This window comes from Botrytis porri (assembly GCF_014898465.1).
Source record: "Botrytis porri strain MUCL 3234 chromosome Unknown BPOR_006, whole genome shotgun sequence".
Taxonomy (NCBI): domain Eukaryota; kingdom Fungi; phylum Ascomycota; class Leotiomycetes; order Helotiales; family Sclerotiniaceae; genus Botrytis; species Botrytis porri.
In genome coordinates, this window is record NW_024066080.1 from 1169188 (window position 1) to 1186938 (window position 17751).

General features: G+C 43.0%; 6 protein-coding genes across 6 annotated transcripts; 4 read left to right on the forward strand and 2 right to left on the reverse strand.

Moving 5' to 3' along the window:
* Positions 1-1745: 1745 nt before the first annotated feature.
* EAF01_004875 (uncharacterized protein) lies at positions 1746-2021 on the forward strand (the record flags this gene model as incomplete). Its single annotated transcript, XM_038913129.1, has 2 exons — positions 1746-1808; positions 1860-2021. 2 exons carry the CDS (start codon positions 1746-1748, stop codon positions 2019-2021), a joined length of 225 nt encoding a protein of 74 aa, XP_038771215.1.
* Positions 2022-3178: 1157 nt separating this feature from the next.
* On the reverse strand, positions 3179-5656 carry EAF01_004876 (uncharacterized protein). Its single transcript, XM_038913130.1, has 2 exons — positions 4191-5656; positions 3179-4143 (listed from the first exon to the last, which is right to left on the reverse strand). Exons 1-2 carry the CDS (start codon positions 5208-5210, stop codon positions 3310-3312), a joined length of 1854 nt encoding a protein of 617 aa, XP_038771216.1. The 5' UTR covers positions 5211-5656; the 3' UTR covers positions 3179-3309.
* A 343-nt stretch (positions 5657-5999) lies between these two features.
* EAF01_004877 (uncharacterized protein) lies at positions 6000-9070 on the forward strand (the record flags this gene model as incomplete). Its single annotated transcript, XM_038913131.1, has 2 exons — positions 6000-6524; positions 6572-9070. The coding sequence occupies 2 exons, from the start codon at positions 6000-6002 to the stop codon at positions 9068-9070; spliced, it is 3024 nt and encodes a 1007-aa protein (XP_038771217.1).
* Positions 9071-10088: 1018 nt separating this feature from the next.
* EAF01_004878 (uncharacterized protein) lies at positions 10089-11186 on the reverse strand (the record flags this gene model as incomplete). The annotated part of the gene is made up of 2 exons (XM_038913132.1): positions 10089-10862; positions 10926-11186. 2 exons carry the CDS (start codon positions 11184-11186, stop codon positions 10089-10091), a joined length of 1035 nt encoding a protein of 344 aa, XP_038771218.1.
* Positions 11187-12855: 1669 nt separating this feature from the next.
* EAF01_004879 (uncharacterized protein) lies at positions 12856-14197 on the forward strand (the record flags this gene model as incomplete). The annotated part of the gene is made up of 5 exons (XM_038913133.1): positions 12856-12894; positions 13051-13069; positions 13132-13143; positions 13207-13490; positions 13580-14197. The coding sequence occupies 5 exons, from the start codon at positions 12856-12858 to the stop codon at positions 14195-14197; spliced, it is 972 nt and encodes a 323-aa protein (XP_038771219.1).
* Positions 14198-14919: 722 nt separating this feature from the next.
* EAF01_004880 (uncharacterized protein) lies at positions 14920-15873 on the forward strand (the record flags this gene model as incomplete). The annotated part of the gene is made up of 1 exon (XM_038913134.1): positions 14920-15873. The coding sequence occupies one exon, from the start codon at positions 14920-14922 to the stop codon at positions 15871-15873; it is 954 nt and encodes a 317-aa protein (XP_038771220.1).
* Positions 15874-17751: the final 1878 nt, after the last annotated feature.

Sequence of the window (17751 nt, forward strand, 5' to 3'; positions counted from 1 at the left end):
AGGAACAATCTATATGGCCATGGTTTTAATCATGGCTAATCTTCGTCTATTATATACTTATAATAGTGGATATGTGAGAAATTTGTAAGTAAGTAACGAAGAGAAAATTAATGGAAAATTAAGTATCCTTGGTTGTCCACACGAGGCACAGTCGTGGCGCCATTACGCGGTACGGGATCGGGGGGTATTTCCCCTTTGAGTAATTGCTCATATATTCGGACGATCTCTTGTTAATCGAGCGGAAAAATATCTATGGCCAAGATGGATGGTACTAACTCTATTTTTTTTTTGCCGGGCTTATTCACGTATTTACGTATTCACGTATTTAGGATTTTTATTACCGGACTTGTACTCAAGTATCTTATTTTGTTTCTGAATAGTGGCTGGGAACAAATTCATGGTCAGCAAGACGAAAGTGATGGTAACATGGTGTGCTATGTCAGATGTTTAAATATCAAACTAATTTACGCTAGTGCGTATTTGGTCACACCATATTAAATGCTGATATTTCATCCATAAAATAACTTATTCGACCTAGGTACTTGCTTACTTGGGCAATGAGTAAGCAATGTTCCATATTTAATGTTGGCTAGGAGCAGTCAATCTATTATACTATTTCTTTAGTGATTACTTTGAGTTCATGAAGAAGTTTAGTGGTTGGTTCAAACCGAATGCTAAAAGGCAAGGGTTCACTAGTCAAGGATTAAGTGATTACTTTCTGCAAAGAGCTCCAAGAATTATCACATACATAAATGTCTTGAACGGATAGACGGACGAGACCGACGCTTATTTAGTGTTGATGCACGTATGTATGTACGGCACCTTTGAAGTTTGAAGGTTGAAGGCTCAAGATGCTTGAGGGGATTGTTTCGGGTCAACTCTTCATATGTGGGTTTGGTATGGGGGGCTGAGATGAGGGGGTAGATTGTTTTCGAGGGTCTGAATTTAGCCTCTTTTTTCCCTCTTGGCTTTGAAATCTGCAGTTAAACAGGATACAAATGTTCATTCTTGAATTCAGTGATTCATTTCCGGGTATAAAGATTTCTTGTATTTTGCATGCTCAATCTCGACTTTTCGGCTTATGCGTTGATTCGTCTATCCCTTGCCTTGCCTTCCTTCGTCTTTCGTTCTAAGTTTATAGCATAGTGCAAAATCGGTGCATCGCCGAAAGTGATAACGTGAGGATGACATAAGTCTCGCTCTTCAGACCTCGTTCTGGACATGTATGTAATATTATGCCAACTAGTTGCTTACCAGCATAATTCTTTGCTGGCTTGTTAGTCTGCCGGCTTGGTTGATTAACTTGATTGCGAAGTTGGGGTCTACTAACTTGTACGTGTACTAGTGGGGCATCCCCATATAAGCATCCGATGAGATAATAAAGGATTCGCGAATTTGACAGTGAATCATGAAAACGGATGCGATGGGGTTAAGATGAAGATGCGTAAGGATTTCATCAGGGGTTTCTTAAATCATTCGATATTAGGATCTGCTTTGATAGCGAGCGCATTAGTGTGGCGAGTATAACAAGGGAGATCGACCGAGGCCGCTTGAGGGGTGTAGGAGGTTTACTGTGGGTATGGCGTGTGTATCTGAGGGATTCAGTATGGGTATGCTCTAGAGTAATCTATTATGGTTCGTGACTGTATGTGAGGAGGCTAGATTGTGAGAAGGATTGAGAATGTAAAGGGTGGCATGATGCGAACTTCGCTGGGGCTTGCTTGTGTAAATATCCTTGATGCGTAATGGAGTCGCAAGAGCTGTTTGCTCCACACGGCCGGAGAATTGACGGGGAGGATAGAACCCGAGTATGTGAAAGTTTAATTGTCTTTATGTGAGTTTGAGAAGGGAGGTCTTAGAGCGGTGGATGTGGATGTGGACTTGAAGGAATGGAGACGCAGATGGAGACGGAGATGGACATAGGACATGGAGAGGCGAAGGAGAGGGAAAGGGATTACTGGGGTATGCGCTTCGTTAGTGCAAATGGAAAGGAGGGTTATCTTAGTGTCGTAGCGGTATAGCGTTTGTACGCGGTATGGGTTTTGACACAGACTAGATTTGGGAAATGGGGAGTTACCTTTTTCTTACTTAGACGAGTTGATGGATGGATGGATGGATAGATGGATAAGTCTAGTACTGGAAATACTTGTATCTATTTTGGAGATGTTTGCGCGCGCGCTTCAGGATTCAAATACATAGAGATGGAGATGAGCATAGAAAGGGAATAGTGATAGGAATTTCTTTTGCCCTTTTCTGGATCTCGTTCTAAACTGCATGAAGGTATGGGAAATGGATAGACAGTATGTAGATAGTAGGTAAAAGATAAATCAATAGTATGGATAATGGAAGGAATATATGGCGAAGTCCGATGTCAAATTCAGATTCCCATGTATATACGTAAAAGGATTCTAGATTGAGTGTCTAGGTGCAGCTATTGAATAGGTATGGTATTATGATTTGATTGTTTACTTACTTACTAGGTGGGTAGGTAGGTAGGTACTTGCTGAATTGAGCGGTTGACACGTATTGTAGATTGTGGGTAATGCCTTGGGCCTTTTGGGTCATAGATAGAGGGGGAAATGTGTAGCAAGATTGGATTCTAATTTGTAGAGGTAGGTAGTGATCTATGTAGGTATACAGTATATATGTAAACTTACGTGAAAGAAATCCTATGCTGTGGTAAAATCGCACCGAGGCTTACTTGGTTACTTGAAGAGGTGGTATTCAGCGTGTTGGACTTGTGATTTAGATTGTTTTAGAGGATAGAGTATAGATAGACTGTAAGAGTAGAGGCCTTGTTTAGGGATTTGAGTTGTGGATTGTGGGTTTGCTGGGATGGGGGTTGGATGGGAGGCAGGGAGGGAAGAGAAGGGGAAGGGAAGGGGGAGGTATCATGCGGGAAGAGAAGAGCAGTTGAGAGTGTTAGGTGGGATTGTTAGCTAGATGGATGAGATGGATAGAATGAATGCGTATGAATATAAAGGGAGAGATGGGAGAAGAGAGCGCAGACGAACTTATGTGAGATAATGATGCTGGGTAGAGGGTGCCATCTGGATTAGGAAAGTAAATGATGATATGATATGAATGAGATATGGCATTAGCATACTATCTGAATACATATATCAGACGATCGAGCATGCATTTTGGTACACAATTAAGTATTGACATTAATGATATATTCTTGTTTCTTCTCGTTTCTTCGTCTTTCTTTCTAGCTTTCTCATGTCTGTCTATCCTTCATCAATCATTCCTCCATCTTGATCAGTGATGGATGTGAAGCGCGACCATATACCATGATAAGCCTTCTAACTAACCTGAACCCCTCTGCCAGAATTTCCAGCTACTCCCACTCCCACTACTACTTCTCTCTCTCTTGGAGACTTGATCTCGTCCGCGAATCCGCCAGTAGTATATCGGCACACCCGCGAGTACAAACGCGACAACAATGAGCGTTTGAATTGGTTCCGCAAAGACTGCTCTGCTGAGGAGGAATAAACTCACACAGCAGAAGATTATGGGGGTGGTAATCCAAGTCTTGTAAGGACGTTCGAGATTAGGTTCACGAACGCGAAGAACAATGAGGCCTAGGACTGTGAAGAAATAGAATGTATAGCCAGCGACACCGTAAAAAGTGACTAGCGTACCGAATTCGCCGACAGCGACATAGACTGCTGTTAAGAGAGCGTTGAGAATCATGGCGTTTACGGGTGTGAAGAAGAGCCCGGTGTCTTCGTCACCAAAGAATCTGGCCAATTTCTTTGATGCCCAATTGCGTGTTCGGAGAGTGTTGGCAGAAGGCTCCGCTTGGTTTCCGAACCCAATTTTGCCAAACATAGCGGGTAGATAACCTTCTTTGCTAGCTGCATAGACTAATCGTCCACTAGTGAAGGCTGTTGCATTTAGAGCTCCAAAACAGCTTGCGCTGACAATAAGTGCAAGTATTAATGATCCAATGGGACCAAATACCTTGTTTCCGAATATAACTGCAACTGTATTGGAAGAATTGATAGCTTTCAAAGGTAGGACGAAGAAATAGGCGACATTAGCGAGGATATAGGAGAGAATGACTAATGGCATGGCTGTATGGATGACTCTTGGCAAGTCCCGAGTAGGGTTCCGGAACTCTCCAACCACGTAATTTGTCTATGAAAGTCAATAAAGTTTGTGGCTAAAAGGCTTGGAATACTCACATTATCCCAACCGTCAAAGGCCCACAATCCAGCATATAATGCAACGGCCCATGATGAGGCGCTACTACTAGTTCCCTCGAACCATCCGTGATTCTTCCAATCCTCATTTGCCTTTCCTGATGTAGAGAAGCCAGTAAGGGCTACCACAACACCAATGACTGTAACTCCAAGCAATGCAATAAACTTCATAAACATGAACATATCTCCCATTCTCGTGCCCAACTTTGTAGATATACAATTTAAAAAGGTAACGGAAAACAATCCAATCAATGCCACGCTCTTATTAATCCAAACGTTGACATTCTCAGCCTCAGCCCCAATGAATGCCCGTACCAAATATTCTCCCATTATTATCGATACAATGGCGGTCGATCCAGGCTTCAGAACGATGACCGCACACCATGTAAACAAGAACCCAAAAATCTCCCCAAAAATCTTGGAAAGATATATTTGTGCGCCGCCATTCAATGGTATTGCTCCTCCCAGTTCCGCGTAACTTGACGCGCCAGTCCATGCTAATATTCCTGCTATTGCCCATACAATCAATGATGCGCCTGGTGATCCTGCATTTGCATTGACCTGACTCGGCGAGGAAAAAATCCCGGACCCTATTATCAAGCCAACTATCAATGACAAACCGTTCAGATATGTCAAAGTCTTATGTTTTTCCAACGATCCTCCTCCTAAAGCAGTTTGGCCATTTGTCGTAGAAATAGGGGCTCCGATTGGCGCATAACCTCCTGCGGTAGAAGACAGAGGGTAAAGGTTGGAAGAAAAGTCGAAGGCCGAAGAGACAGAATATGTTCTGTCATGTCCTCTTCCAGGCCGACCATTCGCGGCGGGATTTCGGTCATCTAGAGGATCATCTTCCTCGAGTGAAAGCTTCCGCGATGAGGATATACCGGCATCTGATGATAATGAATCTGTTGATGATCTCGCGCCTGGGGAACTCGATGCTAAACTAGCCAATTCTAAAGAGTCGCGCGCGTGAGGCTGTAAATTTTGATATGTTGGTGACATTATAGTTGTTCGTGAAAGTCGTTCAAAGCCAGCATCGTATGCTTCAAAGCTTAAGAGGTGCGATCAATGGCAGTCTGTTGGTTGGTTCTCGTTTATGGCAATGCTTGAATCATAACGGTCGTGCAACTTTACAATCGCAATGAACTCGTATCGGAAGGATAGGACAGCACCTAAGGAAAGGAAGCAAGTGAAATAAAGCTTTAAATACCAATCAATATTCACTGGAATTGAAGAAGGATTCCAAAGAACAGAGCGCGTAGAATCCAAAGTGCAATGTGGACCGGTAGGTTTTAATGAGACAGAGAAATACCCGTGGACAATGGATGTTTTATTTTTTTGAGGTACCAAAGTAGATCATCTCCAGTTATTGTCTTTTGTGATCTATTTATTATTATACTTGCCTGTGCTTTCCTTTTTGTGTTGGGTTCTCGGTGCTTGGATACTTTGATACTTCACTAGATTCACGACTCACTCACTAATAATAGGTATCCAAGCATTTATTACTCCTGAGTTCTGAGTCTAGAGTCCAGAGTCCAGAGTCCAGAGTCCAGAGAAGGCTGAGATAATAGAATTGAGTCCGTGCTCAAAGTTTGGCATTTACTTTAATAAAAATATATTGCGAAGCTACCACCTACCTGCGTACTCACTCAGAGCTACCCCTCACATGTACAACAATTCAATTCAAAAGGAAGTCAATCCTCGATATAACCATCTGCGAACCCAGTACCAAGATTGGTCGACTATATCTTGAGTAGCTGGTCTCTGGCATGATATGATGCCGTGAAAATCATGCAGTCCTCCATTCGCAGTTGCGCATTATCTCGAGCGAGTGTAATTCGAACTTTATCTCATTGTAGTCGCAATCACCCCGCTACTGGTCTCCTTAGTGTCAAGCCCATCGTATTTAGTCGATACGCTTCTACTTCTACTAACAACCCTTCTCCAAGTCTAGATCTGCCATCTTTGGATCAGAAATGGCGTGCCAAATGGACGACGACGGAAAAGCCGAGATCGGTAAAGGATAATCAACAAGATGAAGGCCAGAAAATGTACATATTACCGATGTTTCCATATCCGTCGGGCGATCTGCATCTGGGTCACTTTCGAGCATATACGGTTTCCGATGTTCTGGCACGATTCCATACAATGAGAGGCTACAATGTGGTCCACCCAATAGGTTGGGATGCGTTTGGCCTGCCTGCTGAAAATGCAGCACTTGAACGTGGAATAGACCCCGCAGTCTGGACAAAACAAAACATACAAAAGATGAAGAGTCAGCTAATTACTTGGAATGGACGTTGGGATTGGGATAGGGCATGTCTACAAATGTAATCATAGATTTGATAGCTAATAGGAAGTAGGAAATCACAACTTGCGATCCCAATTTCTACAAGCATACCCAGGAAATCTTTCTTCTTCTTCATGAGCGTGGTCTGGCATATCAAGCAGAATCTTTAGTGAATTATGATCCTGTGGACAAAACCGTTCTTGCAAATGAACAGGTCGATGCAAATGGTAATTCATGGCGATCTGGAGCCAAAGTTGAGAAGAGACTATTAAAACAATGGTTTCTGAAAATATCTGAATTTCGAGAGCAATTGCTTCAAGATATTGATCACTTGGCTAAGGGAGGTATGTGGCCGGAAAGAGTTCTAGCCATGCAAAAGAATTGGCTGGGGAAATCAAAAGGAGCTCGAATTCAATTTTCCATATCAGCAGGTGAAGATAGTTCTCAGCAGTCTGTTGACGTCTTCACCACTCGACCGGACACTATTTATGGAGTTCAATACATTGCTCTTGCAGCAACACATCCTATTGTTCAAGGTCTTGCAAAAGAAGATCTAAAATTGCAACAATTTCTGGACAGTATGTCAGAATTACCACCTGACTCAAAGGTTGGCTATCTTCTTCCTACTATTAGTGCCGTGCATCCGTTAGCATCCCGAAAATCTACACCAGAGGCTTCTAAAACGCCTCTACCCGTTTATGTTGCACCATATGTACTAGGTGATTATGGTGATGGAGCAGTTATGGGAGTGCCAGCGCATGATGCTCGAGATCATGCATTTTGGAAGCATAATAACCACGACACTCCACCGAGACATGTAATTGGTCCCGTTGATGGTGCTTCGAAAGCTGTCCCCGCAGACCAACCTTTTGTTCATCCGGGTCATCTTACATCAGAAAATCCACGATCCCTCGTTGGACAAACATCGGCTAAAGCAAAGCAAGGCATAATGAGGCTGCTCCAAAATGAAGGTCTCGGCTCCGCTACTGAGACATGGCGTCTCAGAGATTGGCTTGTCAGTCGACAGAGATATTGGGGTACCCCTATTCCTATAATTCATTGTGCTAGTTGTGGTCCAGTCCCTGTTCCTAAAGATCAGCTTCCAGTTGAGCTTCCTTCAGTTGAAGGCCATTGGCTGAAAGGTAAAGCGGGAAATCCTCTTGATGGTGCTCACGACTGGGTCAATGTCCCATGTCCCAAGTGTGGCGGCGATGCTAAAAGAGATACCGATACCATGGATACTTTTGTCGATTCTAGCTGGTATTTTATGAGATTTGCTGATCCCAAGAATGCAACGACACCATTCTCTCCGGAAGCAGCCAATGCAATCCTCCCTGTTGATGTATATATCGGAGGGGTTGAACATGCCATTTTACATTTATTATACGCTCGTTTCATATCAAAGTTTCTGTCCACAACTCCGCTCTGGCCTGAAGGGTCGACCGAGAACGTTCTTGGGGAACCCTTTAAGAAACTTCTTAGTCAGGGTATGGTACATGGAAAGACCTATTTAGATCCTTCCAATGGTAGATTTTTGAAACCCGAAGAAGTGGATCTCACCATACCATCGAAGCCAATTCTTGTTGCATCAGGAGAAATTGCCAAAATTAGTTATGAGAAGATGTCAAAATCTAAATATAATGGCGTCGACCCAGCACAGTGCATGACGAAATATGGTGCCGATGCAACCAGAGCCCATATGCTCTTCCAAGCACCAGTCACCGAGGTCCTTGAGTGGGATGAGCAGAAAATATCTGGTATTACTCGTTGGTTGAAACGTCTACATGATTATATATGCATAAGTACAGGGGTATCTCAGAAAGTCAAAGACCACACATTATCTCCCAAAGATTATCTGCTTTCCGCGGCAGATTTTCTAGAGAAAAGCAAAAGGAGTAACTTAGAGAAGCAAGATTCAAAGGCAGACGCTGCCGCTTTGAACTCAATTCACGCGGACATCAAACTTTGGCGAGCAGTACAACAAAGTATCACAAATATAACAGAAGCTTATAGTGAGACGCATTCTCTTAATACCATCGTCTCGGATCTAATGAGTCTCACCAATCTTATCATCGAAACCACAGAAGCAAACAAAGTCAGCCACGGAACATCACATACCGACGTTACCGTTGGTTTCGAAGACGCAAATTGGGTAGAAGAGCATAGTGGTTTAATCGAAATCGCAGCTACGAGAATCTTGCTTCAAATGATGGCACCTGTTACTCCAGCTTTCGCGGAAGAATGTTGGTCGATTTCTCACGGCGGTGTTGAAACACTTTCGATCTTCGAAACGAAGTTCCCAGAGACAGATGGATCGATAAACTGGTTACTCTCCGAAACTCAAAAATGCGCAGTACAAGTTAATGGGAAATTGAGATTCGCAATCGATATACCGATTCCGGAAGAGGGAATGGATAAAGTGGAGTTGCAGAAATGGGTTGTGGAGAGGGTTTTGGAAAGTGAAGAGGGGAGGAGGAGGTTTGGGGAGGAGGAGAGACAGGTCGATGTGGCCGGTAGAAGTAGGAGGGTGGTGGTTGTGGGGAGGGGAAAGACGGTTAATTTTGTGGTTTAGGGGTTGGGTGGTTGATGGTTGGAAATCACCCGCTCGAATTTGTTGATGTGTGGAATATGCTTATGATGTGTATGATCTGTGATCTGTCAATCTGAGCGTGGAACGAATGGATAGATGAAATTTCCTCAAAGAACAACATGATAGATCGAGATACCTCCACATCTCTCTACAACCCAGCTTTCGAATCAATTGGCCAGAAAAGAAAAATGTACAAACTTCTTTGAACCTTTCGTCCTCAATATAAACTTTGGAGCTGTCGGATTACTAATATACCCTCTCTCCTTTCCTCCTTTCCCATCCAATGTCTTCCAGGCCTTCCAACCTAATCAACAATTCCGAATCTCAAAAAGAAAATCAATCACTCACTCATATCATAACATCACTTTCTACATCTGAGATAATTTTGATTATATTCCTATTAGAACCACGTACACAAACTAGTATATAGTATATAATACCTACAAATGAGTCCTATACACTTCTTCACTATCCTTCACCGACTATATAGCTATATCTCATACTCGCCTCTCATTACCCAGGTACATGCATTTTCTAAGCGAATCCCCGAGAGATTAATAGCTTCTGGATTGAGGGATTAAAACTCTGTATGAATAGCCAACATAACTTTCATTCTTCTCGTTGCGGGAGTTTTGTTGGCAGTAGCGCCTGTGACAGGAAAAGTGGGGTTGGTTTGTAGAAGCCGCCTGGTTTGATCAAATTTGAGGATGGAGTTGCGAGAATAGACGGTTTTCGGGTCATCAGAGCTTCTAAATTAGTAGAGCAGTAAATGGTAGATGGGTGTGGCCTGGAATCCATCTGGTGCGATATAGTCGCCTAATTCCATGTGTCCAGTTTCCCCTCAGTCCTTGACTTGGTCGTTGTAATGTAGTTGATACCCACCGATGACCACACAGAGCTGCACAATCACACGATGATTTCGGATGACATATACGACGGGAGGCCCAAAGCGGCGTGGGGAAGAATCAGTATGCTCCAAGGAAGCGCGTCGCACACAACCTCAACCCATTGACTCTGCTCTCCTTGTCTTCGCCCTCATCCTCTGGGTATCCTTCGCCTGTTTCCTTGCTTGACTAACACTCATTCTAACTTCCTCCATGACTTTCTTTTCCAGTCCATCAACCTCCACCTCGTCTAGCACGAATTTCCCCAAATTTCCCTGTCTCCACCTCTGAATAACCCATAGTGCTGCAGCCTCTGCATCCGGTACCCCGCCCCTCCCTAGCCGTCCCGTTTTCCTACAAACCGCCTCGAGAAACTGTACGATATCATTCGTCTCCTCGCAATATTCTTTATACACGCTCCCTCCTGCTTTTAAATTAATATGAAAGAGTAAATAATCCGCTAACGTCGTTGGCGCAATAATCGTATCTTTGACACTTCCCACCAATGCCAGTTTCAACATACTATCCGTATCTGGTACGAAAGGTACAAATACACCCGGAGTATCTACTAAATAGACACCCTCAGTTCCTGCTTCCGGGTCCGGATCGACTATTTTGACACCTGACGCGATTTTCCTCGTGATACCGGGTTGGGCACCTGTGAATGCTGCTTTGCCTCTGTGTACACCCGCCATGCGTAGAGCATTTAATAAAGAAGATTTCCCAACATTAGGCATACCCACTACCAGAATTCGAGAGCCGGTGAGGGATTGTTGCGCAAGACCATGTTCTTTGCAGAGGGAAAGAATGGTTTGGATGTCGGATTTGGATTTGTGGTTTGAGAAGAGAGTGGAGGAGGGTTTGTGCCAATCTTTTATGATTGCTTCTCTCTGTTGTTCCCCAGCAGTTAGTTTGTTGATTCTCGAGTCTGTATATATGTATGGAGTTCGCACCTTTTTATCCACAGCCAAACCTTGATATCCCAAATCCCGTTTCGTGTACACGATGACTCTTTCTCTTCCCGCGAGTGATTGCTCGAATAGCGGATTTCGAGACGTGAGAGGGACTCGGTAGTCTCGACATTCTATGATGAGATCGATGGATGAGAGCATGGTTTTCATGCGTGAGAGACCGGATGCATGATGGCCTAGGTAGTACGATCGAGGGAGAGAAAGTTGTTGGGGGAAGGCGGCACGAGGTATGAATTGTGCCATTTTGATGGCGGGTTATGAGATGTTACCGGAGGAGCATGGCAATTGCTGGGTTCGGGAAAGTGAAGGAAGGTATTGGATCTCAACATGCTGAAGTTTGAGATGAGGCTGAAAGTTTAAAAATTTGGATTTCTGAGGTTACATAAGGCTGACGAATTAGAGCTACTAATGAATGGCGCCAATGCACGGCAAGTCAATGACCCTTTTTAATAAAATGATGAAATTCGGATCATTTGATAAGGCTGAAGATCATGAACTCTCGTAGGAGTAACCGTAAGGGACCTCAGTCGACATGTATTTTATTTTATTTTATTTTAAGCTTCATAGCTTCATAGCTTTAAAAAATTGATACTGCGATTCTACATCGCTTCTCACCAGTCATCGATTTCTCTCTCTCTCAAGCCAGAATAGTTGGGAGAGCTCTCCAGATTCATGCCATTAAGTGATGTTCATGATCTTGTAGTATTCCTATCATCTTTCACTGATTGCTTCTTTACTTCAATATTTTGTAGAACTTTTACCAAGCAATGATCTACCGAGTAATGATCGAATTCGCGATAGAACTATGTACTCTTATGTCGCTTTGCCTCTTTCGCCAATCGCGATTCCATCGTCGATGTAGTGTGTATTCTGGCCTTCATCTTGGCGTTGTGGATGGATAACAAGACCACGAAGTTGTTTCAAGCAGACTATTTTCTGGATATCACCATGCGTCTTTCCCTCAAGCCGATCCGTCTATTCCCGCACACGTGAAGAAAATGATCTAGACGGACCGTAAAAAATAAAGTTTACCGATTTTTTCTAGTTTCAAGACATAGTCAGTCACATAACCTTAGTTAGACACATTAAAGCGACAACATTATACATTATCGTCTTCACCGAACACGGATGGGAAACCATTGTAATCTTTGCTTACGAAGTACACTTTCGACTGTATTCTAGACCCGCTCTCGCCGCTTCATCACTCTAAGGTTCGGAGTAACTTGGTTGGCTCCGATGGAAAATTAGGTCTCCGGATTACATTACTAGGCAGGCATAGAATTGTGGCGACATCGGGTATGGGATTCAAAGTAGACCATCAATACAATAAGTGGGATGGATGTTGACAAAGGAGTCAAGGAAGGAAGGAAGAAAGAAAGGAAGGAAGAAGAGAGAGAAGTAAGGAGAAAGAAACCAACAGTTGGTTGTATCGGAGAGAAGTCATTCTTGATGGCCCGAGTATGATTCAATCAAATTGTTCTTGACTGTGATAACGATGTAGGACCTCCTAATAACTGTTGATTTCGAATGACTTTATAAATAGTCGTCGATTAGTATTTGACAACATTTCCCCCCTTTTATTCATTTCTCAACCCTCACTCCAACTTCACTCCAAATTCACTTCATTTCTTCCTCGCAAATCATCCATCACACACACACACCAAGGTGCACGCTTCAGGATTAGTCACCCCCTACGTATTTACCCAAAGAGTGAATTTTCCACTTATTTGACCCCACCATATGACGCCGGAGGGGTGAAGTTAGAAACCGAACTTCTGTCTCAACAACATAAAAAACCTTAAAACCTTTCAACCTCTTTCTCACTCCAAAACTAATCATTACCATTTTCATATTACTTCCTTTCTACCAAACTTCAAACAAGATACCCCCAAAACACTCCAACACTATAATCATGCCTTCTTCATTAGATCAACTCAAAGCTTCTGGTACCGTAAGTCAACAATCTGTCTTTATTTGCCGATGGCTAGTCGACGGGACACTCGGGTCCGGCCTGGAATTCGAATTCGAAAGAAACTCTGCTGAAGTAGATGGGATTTGAGGATATACTTTGGAATATACTTTGCTAACTATTACTGTCTCACACTAGACCGTTGTCTCTGACTCTGGTAAGTTTCTAATCTATCATTGCAACTGCTTGAAGCTTCAACTGACTCGTATTCCTCTCTAGGTGACTTTGCTTGTACGTGATCATCAAAACGAACCCTCACCAATTCTACAATCAACTACTAACAGATATCTTCAGCCATTGCCAAGTACCAACCGCAAGATGCCACCACCAACCCATCGTTGATCCTCGCTGCCTCCAAAAAGTCCGAATACGCCAAGCTCATCGATACCGCAGTCGCATTTGGAAAGGGGGTCGACGGTGACCTCGAGAAGAAGACCGATGCCACCCTCGATCGTCTCCTCGTCGAATTCGGTAAGGAGATCTTGAAGGTTGTTCCAGGAAAGGTTTCAACTGAGGTTGATGCTCGTTTCTCTTTCGATACCAAGGCCACCATCAACAAGGCCCTCAGAATTATCGACGTAAGTTACATACCCATTCATATCCCGTCATTGAGACGAATGTACCTCCATTACAATGAGTTTGATACTGACATGTGTGTTTCATTTAGCTTTACAAGGAGCAAGGTATCGATAAGTCCCGCATTTTGATTAAGATTGCGTCCACCTGGGAAGGTATCCAAGCCGCCCGTGTCCTCCAACGCGACCACGGAATCAACTGCAACCTTACTCTCCTCTTCTCCAAATCCCAAGCAGTTGCCTGTGCCGAAGCTGGTGCTTTCCTCATCTCTCCATTCGTGGGCCGTATCCTCGATTGGTACAAGGCCTCCACCGGAAAGACCTACTCCGCCCAAGAAGACCCAGGTGTGGAGTCCGTTAAGGCGATCTTCGACTACTACAAGAAGTACGGATACAAGACCATTGTTATGGGAGCTTCTTTCCGTAACGTTGGTGAAATCACTGAGCTTGCTGGATGTGATTACCTCACCATCTCACCAAACTTGCTGGAGGAGTTGATGAACTCCGAAGAGGCCGTCCCCAAGAAGTTGATCGCTGAGAACGCTAGCAGCTTGGATATCGAGAAGTTGACCTACATTGATGATGAGGCCGAGTTCAGATTTGCATTCAACGAGGATGCTATGGCTGTGGAGAAGTTGAGAGAGGGTATCAGCAAGTTTGCTGCTGATGCCGTCACCTTGAAAGATATCTTGAAGGCTAAGTTGCAATAAATTGCTTTTGAGTCTCGGGGTTCGGTGCATGATTTTATAGTTATTGATTATCACGGAGGTCAAAATTGAAAGACCGGATGCACTACGATTTGTATTTACGCGTGGCCAGACATGAATCTAAACAAATGAAACGATTTGATGATTAATTGATTATTCTCACTGCTTGCTATGATGCGAAATGGTATTGTGGGCTAATGTCGGATTGAAATTGAGTCGTTCTGGAAGGTATGTGGGCATGGTCACTTGGTCTTGATTTTTGAGATGTGTACTCGAGTATATTGTCTGTTGTAAATTGTGAGTGGTGTTCACAGCGAAATTGTATGGGGATATTGAAGATGTATTCCAACATTTCTTTCTTAGCATTAGACGATCGATTACCCAAACTATGAAAACCCATCCAGCGTCCACGTGTTCTTGTATGTAGCAACCCGCTTTGGGATGGAGTTGCATACAAGTGGGACGCATATAAAGTTTGAGAATAATTGAGACTGATCATGGTCAAACCGAATTATTAATATAATCATTTGAGCATCATCCAGACGAGACATCTTCGTATCTGAGATACGATTCGATGTTGAGATTTGGGTAATGAAGATTGGTTCATAATTTGTAATATCTTACAGTTCCGACGAATGTCAAGGGTGATTGGATGAAATTTCAGTTCCGAAAATAGGGGTATCGATACCCATCTCACTCGATCAACCACAATATCTAACCCAGCTATGGGAAGTATTAACGCACTGGGGGATGGAAAGAAATACGAAGAACGGGCGATAGAAATAGAATGGGAGAGGAATAAATTGTATATTCATTTGGCGGCGAGAAATAATCCGGGGACGTTTCATTGGAGTCTGTATTTGACGGAGGAGCAACCGGAGAGGGGATGGGTGTATCATGTTTTTGACCCGGTGCCGGATAGGTGGGTTTTGGAGATGCTGGGGGGAGATGCTGGGGAGGAAAGGGTGATGGAGAAGGGGGATAGAGATGGTGGTTGGGGTGGAGATAGTAGTGAGGACTCTGAATCACCAGGCCAGGAGTCCGGGGAAGATGGCGACCAGCACATAATTGCGCCTGAAGGGGAAAGCAACGAAGGACGTGAGGATGTGAAAGAAATCAAGAAGAAGTATGAAGAGAAACGAAAGCGAGAGTCGGGAGATACAGGGCATCGCAGCGATGGAATAAGCGATGAAGATGAGCGGTTGGAAAGTGATAAGAGTGTGAAAGAAAAAGAAGAGGAGAGGAAACATAAGAGGAATAAGACGGACAATGAGGAAAATCAAGAAAGGGATCACGGCTCATATGATCTAGAGGATCCTCGCAACAGCAAGAACCACGATACAAAAGACAACAACCACACATTCCTCACGTCATCCTCTCTCCTCGCCGCCATTGAAATCGGAACCGACATCCAAGACATGCGATCGATCATCGAAGAAACGATATCCACCGAATGGGAGACGGGGAGGAAGAAGATTGCAAAAGGGGAGAAAATCTGTCGAGAGTTTTTGTTGAAATGTGTTGAGGAGCTGGAATCGGTGGGAGTGTTGAGTTTTAGGGAGGGGAAGGGGATTGTGGATGTAGAGAGAGAAGCGGAGGAGTTTGGGTTGTTGAGTGATCCGGCTTTGAATGTGGCGGCGAGGAGGGGGAGAGTGTGGAAGAGTAGGGTTGTGGAGTGAGGTGGGGGAGGGAGTTGAGGGGGGGGGGGACACAGAGAGGTGGCGCAGTTACTGAAATATTCTTACATAAAAAGATGTAATGACCAGTGGAACCTTCCAGCTCTAGTGACCCGAGGAACGAGAGGAAGAAACAATTTCACTGTTCAAGGAATCAACAACCGAGCACAAGGCGAGCGAAAAGTTATGGCTAATGTTGGGAAGTATGGGAGTATTATGATGTTGGCAGTATGCAGTTTTGGCTCAACATAGACATCACTGTGTCATTTTTGATGGGCGTAAAGAAGGAGCGAATCTAGGGGCTAGTTTGGATACACAATTCCGATCAGATTCCATTGAATAATCCCTTCGTTTTGACAACGGATTTCGTATTTCGATTTGAATATAAAACAACTTCAAATGAGGGATTTTGTATAATTTTTTACAAATCAATAGAACATTTTATGGATTTTCTAAAACCATAAATTTAATCCGTACTTCAATTCATATTTTTAATCAATTTAAATAGGAAAATAGAAAATACAGATCGAAAATAATAATCCGAAAAAGTAATTTATTGTTTTTAATTATTTGAACAATCCGCGGATTTATAGGTTCTTATAGGCTTCTATAGTCAAAAACTTTAAACTTCTTTAAATTAGAAGTTAGATTTTAATTAAATAAAATACTATCCTTATATTTGTTTTAGTCGAATTGAAGTTATTCCTACATTCGCTTAGTCAATTATTCAAATGATGACAGCAAGCTTAGAATATGTTTGTATATTGAAAAGTTGAATTGATTTTATCTAAAGTATTTATATGTATTATATATGTATTTTACTTTCTTTCATTTCTATGGATTTTATATTAAAATCGATAAACAAAAAAAAAAGGAAATATAAGAATTTGGGGGTTTAAAGACGGAAAAGTGCTACCACGGAATCTGTTGTGATAGGAAAAAGCAGAGAATTCGGTGAATTCTGATTGGAATTGATATCCAAACTAGCCCTAGTGCCTGAAAAAGAGGCATGGAGTCATATTCTAATGCACACATGAATGTTGGATCATACAGGTATAGCCTATTACACATCTTATTTAACTTGCTCCTACCTGCACATATAATCCTGGATCCAATACCATGGACCAAATCCCTGCATACAACAACATGGCACAAGCAGTGCAAACGATATCTAGTACGCCTTCTTCGATTTCCAAATCACAGCAGGCCTTGCGTCCGCGTTAAGCGCGGGATCACTAAGTAGCCCCAGCTTTTTCACTTCTGCTACCAGCGGATCTATGCCATCAACCAGGGTCAAAATACCCTGCTCGTCCATCTCCTTGATGCAATTCAGCAGAAAAGGTTCGCACCTCATGTCTTTGGGCGGATTAATCTCTTCAATTTTCCATGCCGAATGAATGGCGTCTTCGATATGTTGTTTCGTACCAGTGATGTTATCGCTAATCTCGATGGCGGTCAAGATATGTTTGGAAGTCATGATATTGGCGGTGGGTCGTGGATCGTATATCTATACGCTGTTGCTAGGGGCATTGATGATGTGATAGATATGTCCCTTTGTAGGATCATCTTCTGTGAGATAAAGGCCCTAGTGAAAAGTTCCTGGGTTGTCTCGGCTTGTAAGAAGGAGATAGAGTTTATGTGGTTGCCAGGATAACGCCATTGTAAGAATGTGTCTACAGAGATATACGCGTGTAGATCAAGACTGAAATTTGGAATAGTATGTGGCGATACAATAGTATTCTGATATAGATGTGATATTAACCATATAGACTAGCTTCAAAATGTATAATAATATGATGGTATGATAGTATTTGGAGATGAATATAATGTGGATGATGAGGGATAGCTCTAATGTATCAGTCGTAGATAGCAAATGCTCTG